This window comes from Mandrillus leucophaeus, unplaced genomic scaffold (assembly GCF_000951045.1).
Source record: "Mandrillus leucophaeus isolate KB7577 unplaced genomic scaffold, Mleu.le_1.0 Scaffold167, whole genome shotgun sequence".
NCBI lineage: Eukaryota > Metazoa > Chordata > Mammalia > Primates > Cercopithecidae > Mandrillus > Mandrillus leucophaeus.
In genome coordinates, this window is record NW_012101665.1 from 866311 (window position 1) to 886195 (window position 19885).

General features: G+C 41.9%; 1 protein-coding gene and 1 long non-coding RNA gene across 2 annotated transcripts in view; one reads left to right on the forward strand and one right to left on the reverse strand.

Annotated features, from left to right (window-relative positions):
* Nucleotides 1-13192, forward strand: part of MCMDC2 (minichromosome maintenance domain containing 2) — a 52317-nt gene extending 39125 nt beyond the window's left edge. The window contains exon 15 of the mRNA XM_011976483.1: nt 12762-13192. Within this exon, the coding sequence (XP_011831873.1) occupies nt 12762-12928 (167 nt within the window). The 3' untranslated portion in view covers nt 12929-13192. The remainder of the gene's footprint in view (nt 1-12761) is intronic.
* Nucleotides 13193-15738: 2546 nt separating this feature from the next.
* Nucleotides 15739-19300, reverse strand: LOC105536992. The gene is made up of 3 exons (XR_001005653.1): nt 19189-19300; nt 16426-16537; nt 15739-15921 (listed from the first exon to the last, which is right to left on the reverse strand). It is a non-coding gene; the product is annotated as an uncharacterized LOC105536992 (long non-coding RNA).
* Nucleotides 19301-19885: the final 585 nt, after the last annotated feature.

The window sequence follows — 19885 nt, forward strand, 5'->3', positions numbered from 1 at the left end:
TAGAACTAGAAATACCATTTGACCCAGCCATCCCATTACTGGGTATATACCCAAAGGATTATAAATCATGCTGCTATAAAGAGACATGCACGCGTATGTTTATTGCGGCACTATTCACAATAGCAAAGACTTGGAACCAACCCAGATGTCTATCAACGACAGACTGGATTAAGCAAATGTGGCATATACACACCATGGAATACTATGCAGCCATAAAAAAGGATTAGTTCATGTCCTTTGTAGGGACATGGATGCAGCTGGAAACCATCATTCTCAGCAAACTATCGCAAGAACAGAAAAGCAAACACTGCATGTTCTCACTCATAGGTGGGAATTGAACAATGAGAACACTTGGACACAGGAAGGGGAACATCACATGCTGGGGCCTTTTGTGGGGTGGGGGGAGCGGGGAGGGATAGCATTAGGAGATATACCTAATGTAAATGATGAGTTAATGTGTGCAGCACACCAACATGGCTTATGTATACATATGTAACAAACCTGCACATTGTGCACATGTACCCTAGAACTTAAAGTATATAAAAAAAATTAATACATTGAACTTTATCAAAAAAAAAAAAAGATATAAGGAAGGGATCTTGTTTCTGTTTTCTGCATATGGCTAGCCAGTTTTCCCAGTACCATTTGCTAAATAGGGAATCCTTTCCCCCTTTCTTGTTTTTTGTCAGGTTTGTTGAAGATTATCAATTTGCTTTATCTTTACATGCTTTTCCTATTCTATGTTTAAGACCACATTTCATTAAATCTAAGACACATTATTCTATGTGAAGTAAAGAAAAAATTCTGCCAATTTTACCATGCCTTGCCATCAATTGTTAAGATACAACTGGAGTACAGTAATAAGATGAAAGTATATGTCTTTGAATTGAAGAATTATAGTATTATTATATTAAGGACTCCTATGATAGAATATGACTGAGTATCTATGTATGTATGTGTGTATGTATGTATGTATGTATTTATTTATTTATTTATTTTTGAGACAGTCCCACTCCATCACCCAGGCTGGAGTGCAGTGGCACAATCTTGGCTCACTGCAACCACCATCTCCTGGGTTCAAGTGATTCTCCTGCCTCAGCCTCCTGAGTAGCTGAAATTACAAGCATGCACCACCAGGCCCAGCTAATTTTTGTATTTTTAGTATAGATGGGGTTTTGCCATGTTAGCCAGGCTGGTCTCAAACTGTCAAGACCTCAAGTGATCTGCCTTCCTTGGCCTCCCAAAGTGCTGAGATTACAGGTGTGAACTACCACGCCCAGCCATATGGCTGAATATTTTAACTTCATGACTGATACAGTTAGGCTTTGCATCCCCATCCAAATCTCATCTTGAATTGAAATCCCCATAATCCCCAAATGTCAAAGGAGAGACCAGGTGGAGGTAACTGAATCAGGGGGGTGGTTTCCCCTATGCTGTTCTCATGATAGTGAGTGAGTTCTCACAAATCTGATGGTTTTATAAGGGCTCTTCCCCCTACACTTGGCAGTTCTCCTTCCTGCTGCCTTGAAAGAAGGTGCCTTGCTTCCCTGTCACCTTCTGCCATGATTGCAAGTTTCTTGAGGCCTGCCCAGCCATGCTGAACTGTGAGCTAATTAAACCTCTTTCCTTTATAAATTACGCAGTCTTAGACAGTTCTTTATAGCAGTATGAAAATAGACTAATACAGTAAATTGGTACTGCAGAGTGGGGTACCGCTATAAAGATACCCAAAAATGTGGATGTGACTTTGGAACTGGACAACAGGCAGAGGTTGGAACAGTTTGGAGGACTCAGAAGCAGATAGGAGGATGTGGGAAAGTTGGAACTTCCTAGAGACTTGTTGAACGTCTTTGACCAAAATGCTGATAGTGATATGGACAATGAAGTCCAGGCTGAGGTGGTCTCAGGTGGAGATTAGGAACTTGCTCAGAACTGGAATAAAGGTGACTCTTGCTGTGCTCTACAAAGAGAGAGACTGGTGCCATTTTGCTTCTGCCCTAGAGATCTGTGGAACTTTGAACTTGAGAGACATAATCAGAAATTGGAACTTATGGGAAGCAGAACATTGAAGTCTGGAAAATTTGCAGCCTGATTATGCAGTAAAAAGGCAAAAACTCATTTTCTGTAGATAAATTCAAGCAGGCTGCAGAAATTTGCATAAGTAACGGGAAGTCAAATGTTAATTACCAAGACAATGGGGAAAATGTCTCCCGGGCATATCAGAGGTCTTTGCAGCAGCCCCTCCCCTCACAGGCCCAGAGGCCTAGGAGGAAAAATGGTTTTGTGGGCCAGGCGCAGGGCCTTGCTGCTTTGTGAATATTGGGACTTGGTGCCCTGCATCCCAGCCTTGGCTCAAAGGGGCTAACGTATAGCTCAGGCTGTTGCTTCAGAGGGTGCAAGCCCCAAACCTTGGTGGCTTACATGTGGTGTTGGGCCGGCAGTTGCACAGAAGTCAAGAATTGAGATTTGGGAACCTCTGCCTAGATTTCAGACAATGTATAGAAATGTATGGATGTCCCTGCAGAAGTTTGCTGTAGGGGTGTAGCCCTCATGGAGAACCTCTGCTAGGGCAGTGAGGAAGGGAAATGTGGGGTTGGACCCCCAACACACAGAGTCCCCACTGGGCACTCCCTAGTGTAGCCGTGAGAAGAGGGCCACTGTCCTCCAGACCCCAGAATGGTGGATTCACTAACAGCTTGTACCGTTACCTAGGAAAGCTGCAGACACTCAGCACCAGCCTGTGAAAGCAGCGGGAGCCCCTCTCTTACATCAGCATGTCCTGGATGTGACACATGGAGTCAAAAGAGATCATTTTGCAACTTTAAGTTAGCCAGGCACAGTGGCTAACACCTGCAGTCCCAGTACTCTGGGAGGCCAAGGCATGTGGATCACCTGAGGTCAGGAGTTGGAGACCAGTCTGGCCAACATGGTGAAACCCTGTCTCTACTAAAAATACAAAATTAGCTGGGCGTGGTGGCAGGCACCTATAATCCCAGCTACTTGGTAGGCTGAGGCTGGAGAATCGCTTGAACCTGGGAGATGGAGGTTGCAGTGAGATGAGATCATGCCATTGCACACCAGCTTGGCCAACAAGAGCAAAACTCCATCTCAAAAAAAAAATAAAAATAAAAAAAAATGACTGCCGTACTGGATTTTGGACTTGCATGGGGCTTGTAGCCCCTTCATTTTGGCCAATTTCTTCTATTTAGAACAGGTGTATTTAGGTGTACAGCCTGTACTCCTATGGTATTTAGGAAGTAACTAACTTGCTTTGGATTTTAGAAGCTCATAGGTGAAAAGGACTTGCCTTGTCTCAGATGAGACTTTGGACTTGGACTTTTGGGTTAATGCTAGAATGAATTAAAACTCTGGGGGACTGATTGGATTTGAAATGTGAAAGGAACATGAGATTTGGGAGGGGTCAGGGTGGACTGATATGGTTAGGCTTTGTGTCCTCACCCAGACTTCATCTTGAATTGTAATCCCCATAATCCCCACATGTCAAGGGAGAGACCAAATGAAGGTAACTGAATCATGGGGGTAGTGTTCTTGTGATAGTGAGTGAGTTCTCATGAGATCTGATGGTTTCATAAGGGGCTCCCTCCCCTTTGCTTGGCACTTCTCCTTCCTGCCACCCTGTGAAGAAGATGTCTTGCTTCCCCTTCACCTTCCAACATGATTGTAAGTTTCCTGAGGCCTCCTCAGCCATGCTGAACTGTGAGTCAATTAAACCTCTTTCCTTTATAAATTATCCAGTTTTGGGCAGTTCTTTATAGCAGTATGAAAATGGACTAATACAGTGACTATTTTGTCAAGACTTTCTTGAAGTATTTACTGAGGGAGGCTGAGCGTGGTGGTTCACGTCTGTAATCCTACAACTTTGGGGGTCCAAGGCAGGTAGATCACCTGAGATCAGGAGTTCAAGACAAGCCTGGCCAACATGGTGAAACTCCCATCTCTACTAAAAATACAAAAATTAGCTGGGCCTGTTGCCAGCTGCCTATAATCCCAGCTACTCAGGAGGCTGAGGCAGGAAAATCACTTGAACCCAGGAAGCAGAGGTTTCAGTGAGCTGAAATGGTGCCACTACACTCCAGCCTGGGAAACAGAGTAAGACTGTTTCAATAAATAAATAAATAAACAGCATTTATTATTTTGGGAGGGAGGGAGGGAGAAAAACCCATGTGAAGATTTTTTTCACCTTTAGTTACTTTTCCTTTCATAATGAATTTTGGTTAGGTATATTGAATTTTTTTTTCAATTTTTTTTAGACAGAGTCTCGCTAGGAGGCAGAGGTTGCAGTGAGCCAAGATCATGCCACTGCACTCCAACCTGGGTGACAGAGGGAGACCCCATCTCAAAACAAACAAACAAACAAACAAAAAACTTCTTGAAATTTAAAGTGCTACTCCAGTGAACACACAAACGATCAGAAAGCAAAACAGCCTTACTGCTGATATGGAGAAAGCTTTAGTGGTCTGAATAGATCAAACCAACCACAACGTTCCCTTAAGCCAAACCCTAATCCAGAGCAAGGCCCTAAGTCTCTTCAATTCTATGAAGGCTCAGAGAGGTAAGGCAGCTGCAGAAGAAAAGTCAAAAGCTACCAGAGGTTGGTTCATGAGGCTGAGGGAAAGCTACCATCTCTATAACATAAAAGTACAACATGAAGCAGCAAGTGTTGATGGAGAAGCTGCAGCAAGTTACCCAGGAAATCTAGCTAAGATGATGATGAAGGTGGCTACACTAAACAACAGATTTTCCATATAGACAAAATAGCCTTCTATTAGAAGAAGATGCCATCTAGGACCTTCATAGCTAGAAAGGAGACTTCAATGCCTGGCTTCAACGGTTCAAAGGACAGGCTAACTCCCTTGTTAGGAGCTAATGCAGCTGCTGACTTTAAGTCAAAGCCAATGTCCATATACTAGTCTGAAAATTTTAAGGCCATTAAAGAATGCTAATCATGCTCTGCCTGTACTCTAGAAGGGAACAACAAGGCCAGGATGACAGCACTTCTGTTTACTGCATGGTTTATTGGATATTTGAAGCCTACTGTGAAGATCTACTGCTCAGAAAAAAAGGATTCCCAGGGCCGGATGCGGTGGCTCATGCCTGTAGTCCCAGCACTTTGGGAGGCCGAGGCAGGTGGATCACAAGGTCAGGAGTTCAAGACCAGCCTGGCCAAGATGGTGAAACCCTGTCTCTACTAAAAATACAAAAATCAGCTGGGTGTGCTGGCAGGCACCTGTAATCCCAGCTACTCGGGAGGCTGAGTCAGAGAATTGCTGGAACCCGGGAGGCAGGGGTTGCAGTGAGCCAAGATCATACCATTGCACTCCAGCCTGGGTGACTGGGCGAGACTCTATCTCAAGAAAAAAAAAAAAAAAAAGGATTCCCTTCAAAAGATTACTGCTCATTGACAATGCACCTGGTCTCCCAAGAGCTCTAATGGAGATGTACAAGGACATAAATGTTGTTATTATGCCTGCTAACATGTATTCTGCAGCCCCTGGATAAAGAAGTAATTTCAACATTCAAGCCTTGTTATGTCCATCACTGCCATGATTCCTCTGATGGAGCTGGGCAAAGTCATTGAAAACCTTCTGGAAAAGATTTACCATTCTAGATGTGATTAAGAACATTCGTGATTTATGGGAGGAGGTTAAAATATCTACATTAACAGGAGTTTGGAAGAAGTTGATTCCAGCCCTCCTGGCTGACTTTAAGGGGTTCAAGACTTCAGTAGAGGAAGTAACTGCAAATGTGGCGGAAACAGCAAGAGAACTAGAATTAGAAGTGGAGCCTGAAGATGTGACTTAATTGCTGTAGACTGATGATCAAACATGAACGGATGAAAAGTTGCTTCTTATGGATGTAAAGAAAGTGGTTTCTTGAGATGGAATCTATTCCTGGGGAAGATTCTGTGAACACTGTTGAAATGACAACAAAGGATTTAGAATAGTCCATAAACTTAGTTGATAAAGCAGTGGCAGTGTTTGAGAGGATTGCCTGCAATTTTGAAAGAAGTTCCACTGTGGGTAAATATGCTAGCAAACAGCATCACCCTAAAGGCCATCAATGATAGACTGGATAAGAAAAATGTGGCACATATACATCATGGAATACTATGCAGCCATAAAAAAGAATGAGTACATCTACTTTGCAGGGACATAGATGAAGCTGGAAACGATCACTCTCAGCAAACTAACACAAGAACAGAAAACCAAACACCGCGTGCTCTCACTCATAAGTGGGAGTTGAACAATGAGAACACATGGACACAGGGAGGGAAAACATCACACACCGAGGCCTGTTGGTGGGGGGAGCCAGAGGAGGGATAGCATTAAGAGGAATACCTAATATAGGTGATGGGTTGATGGGTGCAGCAAACCACCATGGCACGTGTATACCTATGTTACAAACTTGCACGTTCTGCACATGTACCCCAGAACTTAAAGTGTAATAAAAAACATAAATAAAAATGACCAAAAAAAAAAAAATCATCACATGCTACAACGAAATCTTTCATGAAAGAGTCAGTCAATGCAGCAAACTTCATTATTGTCTCATTTTAAGACATTGTCACAGCCATCCCAACCTCCAACAAACACTGCGCTGATGATCAGTTAGCAGTCATCTACATGGAGACAAGACCTTCCACCAGCAAAAAGATTATGACTCCTGAAGGCAGAGGATGATTTTTGGCATTTTTTTTTAGCAATAAATCATTTTTAAATTAAAGTATGTTTGGATCTTGTTTTTAGACATAATGCTATTGCACACTTAGTAGACTACAATATAGTGTAAATATAACTTTTATGTACATTGGGAAAACAAATAATTGATGTGGCTTGCTTTATTGTGATATTCACTTTTTTGTGGAACTGAACCACTTTTTTGATCTGGAATTGAACTTGCAATATCTCTGAGGTATGGCTGTATATATTAAAGTAAAACTGTAAAGGTAATTTGAGGTTAATTATAATTTGAGGATTGATGTATTAAAATTATAGTGTGTTATATGTTCTCATAATATGCCTCATAATTATCACTATTTGAACTAAATATTCATGATCTTTTTTCCAATCTGTGAGTCAATAAATATTTATTGAATGATCACTAGGTGCTAGGCACTAGTTACATAGTAGTGAAAAAAAGTTACAGTCTCTACCGTAGTAGAACTTACAGCCTAGTGAGAGAACAGATATTAAAAAGTGAACACATGAGCCAGGCACAGTGGTTCACACCTATAATCCCAACACTAGGAGGCTGGGGCAGCGGATCACTTGAGGTCAGGAGTTCGAGACCAGCCTGGCCAACATGATGAAACCCTGTCTCTACTAAAAATACAAAAATTAGCCGGGTGTGGTGGTGTGTGCCTACAGTCCCAACTACTTGGGAGGCTGAGGAAGGAGAATTGCTTGAACCCGGTAGGCGGAGGTTGCAGTGAGCCTGGGCGGCAGAGCAAGAGACTGTCTCAAAAAAGAAAAAAGAAAAAAAAGAGTAAACACATGGTGGGGCATCATGGCTCATGCCTGTAATCCCAGCACTTTGAGAGGCCAAGGCAAGAGAATCACTTTATCCCAGGAGTTCGAGACCAGCTTGGGCAACATAATGAGACCTCCCATCTGTACAAAAAAAATTTTTTTAAATAGCTGGGTGTGATGGTGTATACCTGTAGTCCTAGCTACTCGGTAAGCTGAGGTGGGAGGATGGCTTGAGCCCAGGAGGTCGAGGCTGCAATGAGCCATGATCATGCCACTGCACTTTAGCCTGGGCAACAGGGTGAGACCCTGTCTCAAAAAAAAAAAAAAAAAAAAGTAAAGACATTAATGAATATATAATACAAATTGAGATAGATGCTATGAAGAAAATCAACAGGATATTATGAGAAAGAACAATGGAAGGGACTTACTTTGGATTTTAGGGAGACCTCTCTAAGGAAGTGATATTTATTTAAGCAAATAGGTGAAGAATGAGAAGTCAAGTTAGAGGGGAACCACATATGCAGGTGTTTTCAAAATACTGAAAGAGGTCCAGGGTGGCTAAAACATAGTAAGCAGAGTAAGCATCGTAGTTGAGGTTAGAGAGGAAAGTAAGACCAGACAGACCATGGTAGAAAATTGGGATTGTAATCCAAGTGCAATGAGGAACAGAGAACTAATGTGATCAATTATATTTTTGAAATACCATGTTTGGAGTTGGTATGGAGAATGGGTTGGAGGTATGGAGAATGGTATGGAGAATGGTTAAGAGCAGAAAGTGGGAGACTAGTTGTTGTAGTCCAGTTAGTTGATAATGAGAGATTCGACTAGGTAGAGTCAGTAGAAATGGAAAGAAATTAGTGAATTAGAGATACACATTAGATGCAAAAACCAATAGGTCGTGCTCATGAACTAGATTTAAGAGTTGGGGGTAGGGGAAAGGAGGAGAGGGAGTAATTAAGGAAAACTCCCATGTTTCTGCCTTGAGCAGCTGGGTGGATAATCATGCCAATTACCAAATCTGGGGAGAAAGAAAGAAAAAGAGCTGGGAGAAAAATCAAATTATAGATATAACTTTGAGATATTCTATAGTCTGAGCACAGTGGCTCATATCTGTAATCCCAGCACTTTGGGAGGCCAAAGCGAAAGGATTGCTTGAGCCCAAGAGTTTGAAACCAGCCTGGGCAACATAACAAGACCCTAATTTAAAAAAAATAATAAATGGCCAGGAGCGGTGGCTCACGCCAGCACTTTGGGAGGCCGAGGGGGGCGGATCACTTGAGGTCAGGAGTTCGAGACCAGCCTGGCCAACATGGTGAAACCCTGTCACTACTAAAAAGACAAGTAGCTGGGCGTGGTGGCATGCGTCTGTAATCCCAACTACTCGGGAGCCTGAGACAGGAGAATTGCTTGAACCTGGGAGGCAGAGGTTGCAGTGAGCCAAGATCATGCCACTGCACTCCAGCCTGGGTGACAAAGCAAGACTCCATCTCAAAAAAAAAAAAAAAGTTATATATATGAATTTTTGTTCATTCCTACTTAAGCAGTGGAGGAAAAGAGTATATATATATAGCTTTTTTTTTTTTAAAGGAGATATCCTACAGATATATCAATAGAGAGATAAAAGAATCTGGAGCTTAGAAAAAGTTCTAACCTAGGAATATAATTTAGGAATCACCAGCATAGAGATGGTACTCAGAGCCAAGGAATGGATGAAATCGCCTAAATAGAGACTAGTGGGAACCCCAGGACTGCCCTTGAAGATTTATACGGGGTTGTGGAGGAGGAACTAACAAAGGAGGCTTAGGAGCAGTAGCTAGAACATAGAAAGAAAATCAAGTGTTGTGTGATTTTCTAAGAAATGAGAGTTTTTCCAGAAAGCGGCAGAGTGGTCAACTGAATCACATGCTACTAAGAGTTTGAGTGAGATTCAGTTTGGTAACCTAAAGGTTGTAGGTAGCCATGATCAGAGCTATTTCAGTGGCATGGGAATGGAGATGAGGCTACAGAGACAGCACACATAGACAAACTATGAAGATGAGGGAAAAAATGAGGGAATCACTGGAGAAGGATGTGTTGTTCAGGAAGGAACTTTTTTTTTAAGATAGAAGGTATAAAATCGTAGGATGTGCAGTAGAGAGTAAACTAATAACACTACAGAAAGACAGGAAGATCAATGAGTGAACTACAAAAAGGGTGAGAGGGGATAGGATCCAGGGTACATGTATTGGCCTCTGATAAATGGGTCACTTATTCATTTTACAGATGGGAAGAAAACAGATACAGAACCAGGTAGGTTTGTAAGTTTGGCCATATACTTTACTTGATGTTATCAGCTGAAAATGAAAGGTTTGAGGAGCAAAGAATGGAATATAATAGTCATTGTTGGGGCTACAAGAGAAGTGTCCCAGGGAAACTCAGCAGGCTTGCCAGGCAGGTGATCGTTTAGAGTTACTGTGACTCACTTAAAGAGAAAAGAAGAAATGCCAGTTGTGTGATTTTCTGCCTAGCAGCCTTCGTGCCAGCACAAGGTGAATGGTTGGGTTCGTGCAGAGTTGAGGTTTTGATAAGTGAGTGTGGCAGAGTGGTGCTGAGGGGCAAAGGAGTGGGGGGACTTTTAAAGGGAGGGACTTTTAAGCTGGTTAACGAAGAAAGTGAATTAGAGGAAGCAGATTGGAGGTCTCTGAAGTAGACCTGAAACATTTGAGCAAATGAACTGGAAGCATAGGAGGTAGAGTAGGGGAGTGGGTTGTGGTTTTGAAGTGAGTGGGAACTCAAGGTTTTGAAGTAAGTTTCTGGTGATATTAGTTTCCTGTGACTGTGGGATGTATGGCTGAGGCGGAAGGGAAAGGTGGGACATTGCAAGGGAGTTAAATGGGTCATCCACATGAAAATCACTGAATGTCAGGTATTAGGGAAGAAAGAAAGATTTTGAGCAAAGTGCTGAGAGCTGCTGGTTGACTATAGAAGGAGAAGGACAGTAAAACCAGGTGGCACTGAACATCAAAGAAGAAAGGATTTTTACCAAAAGGGAAGCATGGGCAAGAATGGTCTGGAGGCAGCAGAGGGGCAGCAAGCTAGGTTCTGACTGTGTCTTGTGACACTGTGTATATGGGATGTTTGGGAAAAAATAGCTTCATTTTGGAGAGGCACAAGGAAAGCAGTGTTCTTAAGGGATAGTAAGCTTTCAGAGAAGGTCAGGTAGGAAAGGAAGCAGTCAGAAGTCTGAGGCTGTTCTTATGAGGCTCTAGGAAGGTGGGCACTGCCTGGCACAGTTGCTAGACTCTACTCTTGGCCTGTCACATTAAGTACTTGTTCAATGAATTAATGAATAAAGGAGAAGAGCTTATCTCCTCATGGTCAATTTTTAAATTGAAGTAAAATATACATAAAATCTACTTATTTTAACTATTTTAAAATGTTCAGTTCAGTGTGTTAAGTACATTCACATTCACACTGTTGTGCAACCATCACCACTGTTCGTCTCCAGAGCTTTTTCATCTTCCCAAACTGAAACTGCGTACCCATTAAACAATAACTCCTCATTTCCTCCTCTACTCCTCCTGGGAACCATCACTCTACTGCCTCTATGAATTTGACTATTCTAGGTACCTCATATAAGTGGAATCATACATTTGTCCTTTCATGACTGGCTTATTTCACTTAGCATAATGTTCTCAAGGTTCATCCATATTGTACATGTATTAGAATTTCCTTCCTTTTTAAGGCTGAATAATATCCTATTGTATGTAAATACAATGTTTTGTTTATCCATTCACCTGTCAATGGACATTTCTGTTGCTTCCACCTTTGGCTATTGTGAATTACACTGCTATGAACATGGGTGTGCTAATATCTCTTTAAGACCCTGCTTTCAATTCTTTTGGGTATATACCCAGAAGTGAAATTGCTGTATCATACAGTAATTGTTTACTCTTTGTGATGCCGCCATCCTGTTTTCCACAGTGGGTGCACCATTTTCCATTCCCAACAGTGCACAAAGCTTCTAATTTCTCCACATCCTCTCCAACACCTGTCATTTTCTGTTTTTTATTTTTATAATAAATCCTTATGGGTGTGAGGTGGTAGCTCATCGTAGTTTTGATTTGTATTTTCCTAATGATTAGTGGTATTGAACATCTTTCTCGTGTGCTTATTGGTCGTTTTTCTTTAGAGAAATGACTAGTTCTCTGCCTATTTTTTAATGATTATTTTCTTACTGTGGATTTATAGACCCCTTTATCAGAGATATGATTTGCAAGTATTTTCTCCCATTCCATGGGTTGTCTTTTCACTGTTGGTTGTATTGTTTTATGCAGTTTTAAATTTTGATGTGGTCCCATTTATGTATATTTTCTTTTGGTGCCTGTACTTTTGATGTCACATTCAGGAAATCATTGCCAAACCCAAAGTGAGTCTGTCCTTTCCCGTAGAATGGTCTTGAAACCCTTCCATAGATTTATGTGTCTGCCTTTATGTAAATGGGTTAAACAACTGAGAAATGTACTACAATGTCTTTATCTTTGATCATCCACTTAATCAAATAGATTAGTGTTTCCCTGCTTTCCAGTACCTTTTCTCCCTACTCCTGTCACGTCCTCACATCAGTAGTCAGCTTCAAAACTATAATGACTATTTCAGTAGAAGACAAATTTCTAGGCTGGGCGCGGTGGCTCAAGCCTGTAATCCCAGCACTTTGGGAGGCCGAGACGGGTGGATCACGAGGTCAGGAGATCGAGACCATCCTGGCTAACCCGGTGAAACCCCGTCTCTACTAAAAAATACAAAAAAATAGCCGGGCGAGGTGGCAGGCGCCTGTAGTCCCAGCTACTCGGGAGGCTGAGGCAGGAGAATGGCGTGAACCCGGGAGGCGGAGCTTGCAGTGAGCTGAGATCTGGCCACTGCACTCCAGCCTGGGCTACAGAGCGAGACTCCGTCTCAAAAAAAAAAAAAAAAAAAGAAGACAAATTTCTAGTTCTAAACTTTATAAACATCAACATACTTCTTCCATTGGCCCTGGTACCAATGTTTGTGCATTTACTGAACCTGCTTTCTGGGTTTCAGAAAACAAAAGTCAGATTTCAATAATGGTTATTGAAATACTCTTCTGAATAGGTCAAAACTTAATTTTTTAACTTTTATTTTTCACAGAACCACATGGGCTTGGGCTTAATTTTTAAGATTCCAATAAAATATTTTGGTTGAAAATGTGATTTCATATTTGTCATCTTAAGCAGTATTTGTCATTTACACTCTATTATCTTCTTCATTTAGGGGCCACTGCATTTTGTGTTGCTCCAAATGCAGTATTTCCATTTGAACTGTATAATGAAGAATACTTAGAGCAAAGGGATCTCTATCTAACTCAGTGCCAACAACAGCTGGAACAATTTATTGCCACATATGGACCTGGGACAACTATTTTCTCTAGTGATGAATAAACAATTTGAGGAATTTTTGTTCATTCCTACTTAAGCAGTGGAGAAAAAGTGTGAGTATTTTGAGAGTGACTTTGAACTAATGCTTTGATAATACTTTGTACAGGAATATATTAGAATACTATTTTTAAAAATATAAAATATAGTCCCCTCAAAACTAATTGCTAATGTGATAAATACTAATCCAAACCTCTAAAACCAACAGAATTTTAAAACTTAGAACAATGTGGACAATTTAATAGTGATAAAGTTGTCAAGGAGAATACTATAAAGAAAAACTGGTTAGCCCAGAATACCAGTGGTGAACAGATAAAAATATAAAGAATGTTGCAATTTAAGCAGTGTGTAAAATGTCAACCTTTATGTAGTTCACTCTACTGTCACAAGATGGCAATAACTCTTTTCCTACAAATTAAAACATTTTTCTTCACTAGTGAACTTGCTAAACTCATGACTAAATATTTTATATAACCCCAAGTTTCAAATGTAAGGCCTTTTCATGCTTTATTACTGGCATGTCCATTACATACTACTGTTTTAGAAGCCCTAAATATGGAATCAGGAAAAGCCTTGGAAGTTTTCATGTATATGCCAGATTAAATGAAAAAATACTTTACACAGAATCAAGGAGCCAATAACTTATAAAGTGGCTCTCTAACCCTAACTGGTTACAAGAAAGGTTCCAAAAGGCAAAGAAACCAACTTGCAAATCTAGTCCTCATTTTTGGAGGGAAGATATCTGCTGTGAAGATAGGGGCATCATGAGAAAACAAATCTACCTTGTAAAATTTATAAATCCTGTTTAGTTCAGTTTCCATAACTTTAATAAAAGATCAGTTCTATTCACAGAAAAGCAAAATGTCATTACCAAATTGTCACTTTATTAACCAAGATGCTACCATGCATCAATTCTTTCAAAATTGGTCCCTTAACAGAGATGCTTAACTATACAGCTGGACCTCTCATTCTCCACAGGACCCAGAGGAAGTTGTTCAGTATTATTGAATACCTACTAGTAGCAGGGAGAAAACAGTATTAGTTTTCAGAAGCCAAAGGTAGTATTTTTGTTGAGACGGGGTCTTGCTCTGTCACCCAGGCTGGAGTGCAGTGGCACGATCTTGGCTCACTGCAACCTCCACCTCCGAGGTTCGAGAGATTCTCCTGCCTCAGTCTCCCAAGTAGCTGGGATTACAGGTGCACTCCACCATGACCGGCTAATTTTTGTATTTTTAGTAGAGACAGGGTTTCACCATGCTGGCCAGGCTGGTCTCGAACTCCTGACCTCAGGTGATCTGCCTGCCTTGGCCTCCCAAAGTGCTGGGATTACAGGTATGAGCCAACGCACCTGGTGACAAAGGTAGTCTTCAGCAAAATATTTACATATTACAGTTCTAGAATGTTAAGACGTTTATTTTGTGCTTCTCAAATACTACATTTCAAACATGTCTGGCTCTCTATGGGGTGAAGGCAAAACACATTCCTATTTTATAAAACTAGGATCCTTTTACAATTGGAAAGTTTAAAAACAGTTTTTTTTAAAATTTTTTTTTGAGACAGGGGCTCTCATCCAGTTTGGAGGGCAGTGGCGCCATCTCAGCTCCCTGCAGCCTTGACCTTGCAAGCAATTCTCCCACCTTAGCCCTCCGAGTAGCTGGGACTACAGGGACATGCTACCACCCTGGGCTAACTTTTGTGTTTTTTTGTAGAGATGGGATTTTGCCATGTTTCTCAGGCTGGTCTCAAGTTATCCTCCCATCTCAGTACCTCAGCTTCCCAAAGTGTTGGGATTACAGGAGTGAGCCACATGCATGGCACAAAGATGGCTTTTATTTACTTACCTATATTTATATATATTTATATGTAGCTGTCACCCAAACTGTAGCGTACTGATGCAATCATAACTCACTGCCACCTTAATCTCTCCAGCTCAAAAAACCCAACCTGTCTCAAAGATAGTTACTTCACAAAAAAATTTAAATGTTTAAGTTTCTCATTACAAAGGCTACATTTACTAGTCTTTTATTTCAGTGCCTAAAGAGTAGAAGTGTACATTCAGAAACAATTATAGGAGGTAATTCATTAATATTAAATATGATGCCAATGGTATTTTAAAGGTTATTGGAGAATTAGAAGGGGGTAGGGTGTGGGATGAAAAATTACTGGGTGAAATGTACACCATTCAGGTAATGGCTGCACAAAAAGCTCAGACTCCAAACTACTTCATATACCTATGCAACAGAACTGCACTTGTACCCCCCAAGTCTGTACTGAGGGAAGTGACTAAGATGTTGCCATACAGGTTTTATACCATTTATCATATAAAAACTATAACTTTGGTGAAAGGAATTTATAAGCTAGTACTCAACAGGAGAAAAGATTTAGCTCTAAGCCTTCACCCAGATATAAATTCAGCTTTAGAATTCATGCCAATTTAGTCCTAGACAGATTGGCCTGTCCAGTCATTTCTCTTAACATAGCATATTGCTTAGTTATTACATGTACTAGTATTAGGATGACTTTTTTGTTCACAAAGATGAAAGCAAACTGAATAAAAAAGGTGAAACCTTTATCTGTAAGGGGGAATTTGATTGCTATTTGGCATTAAAGAGCTTTAAGATTCCAACCATCTGGTACAACAGCAAACTCTGAAGGGGGAGCCAGACAGGGAACCTAGAGGTACATGTCTCCCCAGCTGTTGGCCTCAATGAGAATCACCACCCATAAATAATCTAATTATTCACAAGATTATATAATCTTTCGAATATGTTCAAAACAGGTCTGACTAGTGACTATGAGAATGGAGCTATTTAGAATTGATTTAAAAGAAAACACTTTATTGTTCAGCAATTAAAACAGTTAGCCAAATATGTATTTTTCTCCATAATTTATTGTGATGTTATCAACATCAAGTAAAATGCTCATTTTCATCATTTGCTTCTGTTCGTGTTTTCTTGAACAAGTCTTCAATTTTCCTTCCAAAATGTTGCATGCCACACCTCCAAAACAAAGTCAGAAACCAACAGTGAAAATCATTCCATACTCAAAGTTCTCATATAACCTCAATATTCACAAGTCGTTCCTCAAAAACTTAAATGTTGAGAATACCCCACATGCAAAAGCAACTTCAACAAGAATTGGCCCCCACCCTTTGAAGTTTATCAGATACTTTCTGAACTATCAGCAGATAGAGTTGCTTGACAAATCACTTACTTGAGGCAATGAAGCAGAAGTATTTTTAAACATGACAGCAAAGAACATTCATCTACAGCAACCTATATGCTAAAAAGAAAGAATATTCACCCTTAATTAAATTATTGCCTTACATACATGTCAGTAATTAATCAATGTACATTACTGGCATCTCAGTCTTAAAATTATTTCTTCAAAGACACCCTCAGCTGGGTAAACGGCAAAAAGTAATTTAAGTCATCACTGTGCCAGCTATTAAACCTATCTGTCAAGAATACATCACAAAACTAACATTAATTAAATTTAGGTACCTCAATACATGACGTGTGATCCTCGTAGTTTTTTCACAGCCTTCTACAAGTTTTTGGAAAACATTTGTCATGATGACCTTCATACACCTTCACCGCAAAGGCTTTCTTGCACCTGGAAATTAAATATTACATTTCGAATTCCCATTTTTATTTGCATTTTGTTTGGCATCTTATATGTAGGAATGGTTCAAGAAGAGAATCTCATTCCTTTAGGAACTGTACTTGCAATCTACCTTTCAGACTCCTAACCCACTTTTTAATAAAAAAGTCCTATTATTCTAGTACCTGTTTCTGCTTTTTTGATAGTCAATACTGACAAACCCAAACCTCTGTAACTGAGTATGTTTGTCTGATTACCACCTAATAATTCCACAAATTAGCTTATTCCAAACTGGAAACAGGAGCCATTAGCACTGGCAGGAAAATGGCAGAAACATTTTATGATATCCTTCACTGTGACAGTTTTGACTTTAAGACACAATGGTCATAGTGAGTACACAGCCATTGCTTTTCTGTCTCACAGCTCGACGAGGATGAGCTATGAGCCAGGTTAGATGTATAAAAACTGGCGTGAAGACCTTCACCTAAAAACATTAAAACAGCAAACCTAGCAGTTTTGGAGCAGGGATACCTACGTTGGCATTTTTACTGGACACATGCCTGTAAAATTAAGTCCCAAGTTAACAAAACACTGCAAAGAACATGGACTGGGGTAAAAAATCATGTCATACAGCACCGCAGGAGAATACATCATTGAGCCAGGCAGCAATAGGAAATGATTTATTAAGACATACAAGGTTGGACCTTGCAAAACAATCATTTTCATGTGCTGAAATACTGAAAATATTTCACACAATCAATATTAGGAATATAAATTACTGGTTTTGAGTAATTAAAAAAATTAACTGAAACAAAAATGTTTCATTTTAATATTATGATTCACAGGAACTGCAGACAACATGCATAATCCTGTCTTTACAAAGCCTAAAAAATGGGCCAGACACGGTTTCTCACGCCTGTAATCCTAGCACTGTGTGGGGGCTGGGGCGGGTGGATCACCTGTGGTCAGTTCTAGACAGCAAAACCCCGTCTCCACTAAAAATACAAAAATAAACCGGGCGTGAGGGTGGGTGCCTGTAATCCCAGCTACTCGGGAGGCTGAGGAAGGAGAATCGTGCCACTGCACTCCAGCCTGCACGGACGGGAGCGAGACTCCATCTCAAAAAAGCAACAAAAAAACCCAAAGCTATCCACACCACCCCCTCCCCCACAAAAACCAAAAGACTGATGGGCACAAAATTCCAAATGGTGGGTACCTATGAATAGGAAGCAGGGGAATGTAAACAACAGATACTCTAGTATTGGTAATATCATAGTTCTCAAATGTATCGGTGGATTCTTTTGTATTATGCTTCAGAACTTTCCTGGACTACCAATTTTATCAGTTATTTCGTTTGGAAATTTTTAGAAGTCCCAGCACTTACCAGTGAAAACAGAATTCAAGCTACTGAAGCCTCAAAAATAAGAATACCAAAAATATTTCAAGTATAAGCCATGACATTCGTCCTCTTGACAATTAACGATTATTTCGCACGAAGCAATGCATTTCAAATTTGAAGGAAAAAAAAACTACCTATACCAAGTCTCACTGACGAAATTTTAAAATTTGTTTCTATGGCCGGGCGCGGTGGTTCATGCCTGTAATCCCAGCACTTTGGGAGGCTTAGCCGGGTGGATCACGAGGTCAGGAGTTCAAGACCAGCCTGGCCAAGATGGTGAAACCCCGTCTCTACTAGAAATACAAAAATTAGCCGGGCGTGGTGGCAGGCACCTGTAATCCCAGCTACTCGGGAGGCTGAGGCAGAAAACTGCTTGAACCCTGAAGGTGGAGGATTCAGGGAGCCAAGATCCAGCCACTGCACTCCAGCCCGGGCGACAGAACAGACTCTTCAAAAAAAAAAAAAAAAAAAAAAAAGTTTCTGAATAGCTAACAGGTTTTTCCAGCCTCCCAGCTGCTGACCGGTTTCTTCTGTATTATGTCCAGAAATACACATCTCTATGTAAATACAAGCATCTCCGTGTGTAGCAGGCATTTAGCCTAAGGGACTTCCATACTTGCACGTGTTGTTCTCCGACCTCCATGCCTTGACTTTAGAGCGTATTACGAAGGAAGGTCCAGGAACAAATACCGACTAGTTCTACGAATGGGTCGAGACTAGTTATGACTCAGTAAACTGCGCTTATTACAATTTCAAAGCCACTCACAAAGTACGGTCCAGTAAGGGTCATCCTGACAACTAACGGATAATCATCTTCCTATTTATAAAATGCTCCCTTTTAAGGAAAACAAGCTGCCTACTAAGAGCCTGAAACCGCCAAGGCCGCACGCACAACTTAGATGGGGACACAAGAGAGATCTGGCCAAGGCCCGGTGGAGCACGAAGCCCCGCGGCGGTCCCTTGCAGGCACCTCCTTAAGTCAGAAGGCCCTTCACCAGTTTCAGAGCAGAGGACAGTGAACCGGTGCTGACGGATAAAGGTCAGCTAAGCCACCCAGGTGGTTACTGACAAAACGCGACTGCGCAGATGGCTTGTGGGGAAAGCTCGTGGGCCTTGGGGGTGCCGGGAGCGTAGCCTTTTGGCCTACGCAGCAGTCGCCCGCTCCGCTGCGCCAGGGAAAGGGACAGGGGCCGCGCTCGGCACCCACATGGCGGAGGAACCCGGCACATAGAGGAGGAGGACCTAAGACCGCGATCACTCTCACCTCGCAGAGCACAGCTACGGGCCCGCAGGCTCCGCCGCCGCCACCACACCAGCATGACAGACGGTTCTTCGCGCTTCTTCCTCCCTCGCCGGTCCCGCGGGAAAGGAAGAGCGACATCGGGGGGCAGCTCTTAGGCACTCCGATGGCCCCGCCTCTTCCGGTACGCGGCCCCGCCCCTCCCCGGGTGAAAGGAGGGGCTGAGTGCCGGGGCTCTGGGAAGGGGGCGGAGGGGAGATGAGACCTGCACCTTAGCCCTCTTCCCTAGTTGCGCGGTGCGGCGACGCTGTGTGCCACACAGCAAGTTTATGTGGAGGCTTTGTGACTTCCCGCAGGGGCTTTCCAGGCTCAGGAGTACCTCTGCTAGAGCTTGTCAATGATTAATGCAGTTTGCAGTGGATGCAAACGAGCAAAAGCCCGGGCGCGGCGGCTCAAGCCTGTAATCCCAGCCCTTTGGGAGGCCTAGGCGGGAGGATCACCCGAGGTCGCGAGTTCGAGACCAGCCTGTCCAACATGGCGAAACCCCCATCTCTACAAAAAAATTGGCCGAGTGTGGTGACGCGTGCCTGTAGTCCCAGCTACCTGGGAGGCTGAGGCACGAGAAATCGCTTGAACCCAGGCAGCAGAGGTTGCAGTGAGCCAGGATCGCGCCACTGCACTCTAGCCTGGGTGAGACTCCGTCTCAAAACAAACAAACAAA